At 31.2% G+C, this 4,411-nt stretch overlaps 1 protein-coding gene across 1 annotated transcript; it reads right to left on the bottom strand.

Moving 5' to 3' along the window:
* Nucleotides 1–2,431: 2,431 nt before the first annotated feature.
* Nucleotides 2,432–3,779, bottom strand: LOC140892670 (inorganic pyrophosphatase 1-like). Its single transcript, XM_073301618.1, has 4 exons — nucleotides 3,616–3,779; nucleotides 3,421–3,542; nucleotides 3,126–3,330; nucleotides 2,432–3,026 (listed from the first exon to the last, which is right to left on the bottom strand). The coding sequence occupies exons 1-4, from the start codon at nucleotides 3,751–3,753 to the stop codon at nucleotides 2,655–2,657; spliced, it is 837 nt and encodes a 278-aa protein (XP_073157719.1). The 5' UTR covers nucleotides 3,754–3,779; the 3' UTR covers nucleotides 2,432–2,654.
* Nucleotides 3,780–4,411: the final 632 nt, after the last annotated feature.

The raw sequence follows: 4,411 nt of genomic DNA, 5'->3' as shown, positions 1-4,411 counted from the left end.
ACATTTCTCCACTCCATGGCCAACGTGGCAGCAATCCCCACAGTACTTTGGAAGGCTCCAATAAACCACTCTCTGCTGAGTAATTTTGTCACCCAAGCCGATGTAAATATTCTCGTGCATTGGTTTTAACAAGTCCACTTCGATACAAACACGAGCTATTGTTAAGTGTTCCGACTTAGATGTCAACTCGTCCATTTTCAGTGGCTTGCCAACCAAATATGCAACCAAGTATAGATGTTTTTTTCTCAAACAACGAGATAGGAAAATCTGGAAAACGAACCCAAACTGGAACGATGGAACTTTCCTTTTGATAATCAAATTTTGGCGACCATTTGAAGATTCAAAGAAAATGTCCTTGCAACTTCCAACTAATTCACATCCCTTATTTCCCTCCCAAATCCCAAACATATGCATTCCTCTTTATTTTCTTTTCTTTTTTTTTTTGAATTACTTTCTTATTTTACAGATCTAAGTGAAATATATTTTTCAACCCAACACAAAAATTATACTCAAATTCTTTTTATATATTTCGAGCGAGTACTATCTTTTTTATCCATTGCTTACGTTAATATCTTTTATCCCACATGCATTGCATGTGCTTATTTGTTAGTATTTATAAACCTTTTTGAAAGAGAGAGATGAAAAAAAAAAATTTACCTTTTTTTTATAATATATTTTATTTTAAATAAGAAATATAATCATTTAAGGGAAAATATAGATAAATATTATATAATATCTTATTAAATATGATGGTTAAATATAAATAAATAATTGGCTAAAATATGATTTTAAAAAATAGAAGAATTGGCTAAAATAGTTTTTATGATATTGTTTATTTAATTGATTAATGAGATGTTTTTTTAAAATATTTTAAATATTTTTTGTTAAGTAAAAATTAAATCATGATCTCAAAATTAATTATTCCAGATATGTAAAATTATTTATGGTAGATATATATAAACAAAAAATCTAAGTAAAATAGATTGCTTTGATATTTTTTTTTATTAAATTAAGATGAATTTTAATTTTTTTTTCTTATTTTGTAAGAGTATTTTTGGTTTATAAAAAATTAAACCGTGATCTAAAAATAATTATTCTACGCCTTTTTGTATTTTATTAAAATATATATGACATAGATGTTTCATGTTGATTAATCTTGATATGAAAGATGGTTGATTAAACATAACTTCAAAGACATTATTAGATAAAATATCGTTTAATTTGGTTTCAACATGCGATCTTAATTGAATTCTTTTGAAAGATTTAATTCATTTGAAATCTAACTAAATCTGGAAAACAAACCCAAATTGGAAAGATGGAACTTTCCTTTTGATAATCAAATTTTGGCGACCATTTGAAGATTCAAAGAAAATGTCCCTGCAAGAACCATCTCCCCTTACCCCCAAAATCTAGCTAGCCAATATATGTTTTTTTTTCCACCATACGAAATTTCACCACATGAAAGCAGCAGCATATGTTTTTTTTCCACCATCCGGCGGCTCTGGATTTGGCGCCAGCAAGCCACCGAAGGTGATAGTGTATCCCTTAGGGTTTCGACCACTCATTTTTTCTATGTGTTTTGTAATTAGAAATAGTTGGGTGGTCAGATTTAAAAAATATCAATAATATTTTAGTTTTTATTTGAAAAAATGTTTGATATACTTTTTATATAAATTATTTAATTGAAGTGCCATAGAAATAAATAATTGAAAAAGAAAAGCACACAAGTAAACTTATGTAATATTAATAAAAAAGAGTAGTCGTGTAAATTTACAAATAAATTCAAACACACTCACACACACATACACACACACATATATATATATATATATATATATGTATATATATATATATATATGTATACATATTCAATGATTTAATAGATTTTCAATTGATGAAACAAAATCATGCATTGAAAGAGAATAATGAAATGAATTGAGTCACATTTGATGTTCTGCAGTTGATGAGTTTTATTATCAAGAGAAAAAAAGTGAAAATTATCCTTTTAATTTCCAGAGTGCATATTCCTTTCACCTGTGTACATTTGTTGGTACAAACAGATGAAAATAATAATATGATGAGCTCTCGCTCGATCCACTCTCAAATATATATCCTGCTTGAGAATTTCAAAGATTTTCTTCACAAATTAAGGTAACTATTGAATTTATATATGCTACGTACTCAAGATCTTGATGTTATTTTTGCAACAGTTAGCAGCCTCCAAGGGGATTACTGGACTGGTAAAAGAATTAACATGAAGAAGCTAGGTACTTACTTGTTTATGAGAGATCATATATCTAATTATTTGTTCGCCTTTACAAGATCGAATCCATGGCTCAGATTATTGGGCATGCAACATCACTCTTCAGTGTAATGCAAAGATATCAATTTGTCCAAAATATTTAGTTAATGCAACGTTGTTCTGTACAAGTTGTAACATTAAATTTGTTTTCTAAATACTGATCAAAATACTTAGCTTGTTAGGTGGCTCCATGTTTATGCGAACGTAATTCAGAAATTTTGTCTATATTTCACATTTAGTCTACTAATTATCTGATGCTTTCAAAACACAAAACACATCTTAAAACATTCTACATACACGCGAAAAAGGCGAAACGGCCAGCTGCTGTTTAATCAACAACCAAATTATTCACTCATATCTGTAATTGATGGACTCGAAGGACATGGGGACTGCTCTCATGTGCTGCCATTGGAATGCTGCTGAACTTACAATCCACCATCAAAGCCGATTGAACCGCGCTTTCTTGAATCCTGATTTTTTCTATAAGTTGTAGTAGAATGCTTTCCAGCTCTGCTCCATCCATCCATTCATGGATTTCTGCTCTGATGCGTCCCAGATTTTCGCGTAACAAATTCCACGCTGGGAAGTTCTTTCTTGGCATCATGAAGTCTCCTTCCTCCAGCTGCAAACTCGGGCAGAAATCGCCTAAACCGTCGCCAAGATATATCATCCTCTTCTTCCCTTCTTTGACTACAGAGCATTTGATCCTTTCCACAATCATACCCTTTCATTAATTAAACAAACGCAAGATCAGTACACGCTCAAATAAATAATAATAATTAAAAAAAAACAGTACTCAAGATTTTATTATATATATACATACCTTGCACATGTTTGGAGGGCAAGGATTGATGCATCCATGAGGAGACGACTTGAAATCAACGTAAGGAGAGATCCTCAACCTCCCTTCATCGTCCTGGTAGCTCGGGTTCGTGTTGATCTCGGTGAAGCAATCTTTTATTCCCAGGTGATCAAGAATCGTCTCAATGAAGAAGGTGTTGGCATCGCTCACTATCCTCAGATCACACCTAAAAATTTATGAAAACATAAATCAAAACTCCAAAATCTTGACCACCCAATTCGATATATATATTTATATGTAGATGTATTATACGTACCCTAAAGCATGGGCCGTTTTGATTGCCGGGACTATGCGAGGATGTATCGGAACCGTCCTCAGCACTAGTTTGATCTCTTCAATGGAAAATCCTCGCTGATGGAGTTCTAACATCATCCTATCCTGCACATCGTAAAACAAATTAAAGAAACAAATATATTGATATTACTTACCGTTGAAAGATCGATACACGTACCATGAGTGAGTTCCAAGGCATTGTGGGGAGAAGCTTATTGAACAAATCGGTGGCGCCATGTTCGTCCACCACCCAATTGTCGTTGTCGGGCTCTATGATCGTCTTGTCAAAGTCGAAAACCACCACGATTCCGGCCATGACAAAGAGAAGAGGAAAAGGGTGAAGATTTATGTTTCGTGAAAACGTAATGGAGACTTCGTAAGCGGGGGTTGGGGGTATATATTTGGGGGGAGGGATATTGAGTTTGTGTAAACCAACTAGGATTCCACTTTAATTTCCTTAACCAACTAGGATTCCACTTTAATTTCCTTTTAAATACAAATAATACTCAGTTTAAGCGTGTATTTAAAGCCACTCGTGTGTATTTGAAAATACAAATCTTGGCTTCAGAATATATGAATGTCTATCTATTTAAATCAAAGGGTCATGAAAATTTCATCTTCAACGTTTAATAATTAATTTATTATTGCTATCTAAAAGAAGGTTATAAATATTATAATGAGTAAAAATTATTTTGGTACATGAACTATAGATAAAATGTCAAATTGGTATATGAACTATTGAAAATGGTTTAATTTGTATATGATCAAACTCAAAAGTTAATTTTTCCAATTACTTAAATTTCTTTTTAAGTTGAATATTGTTATTAAATTTATTAATTGAACTACATACATATTTTTGTCTTTTAAATTATTATATTAATTATAATTGTAAATATAAATTCATATTTACTAATTACTATACTATAAAAGAAGATTATATATCATGTATACGAAAAAAGTATTCAATGTAAAAT

The sequence above is a fragment of the Henckelia pumila genome, chromosome 3 (genome assembly GCF_033568475.1).
Source record: "Henckelia pumila isolate YLH828 chromosome 3, ASM3356847v2, whole genome shotgun sequence".
Lineage (NCBI taxonomy): Eukaryota > Viridiplantae > Streptophyta > Magnoliopsida > Lamiales > Gesneriaceae > Henckelia > Henckelia pumila.
Note: the sequence above shows the minus strand (reverse complement) of the source record. Positions and strands in the feature narration are given on the sequence as shown.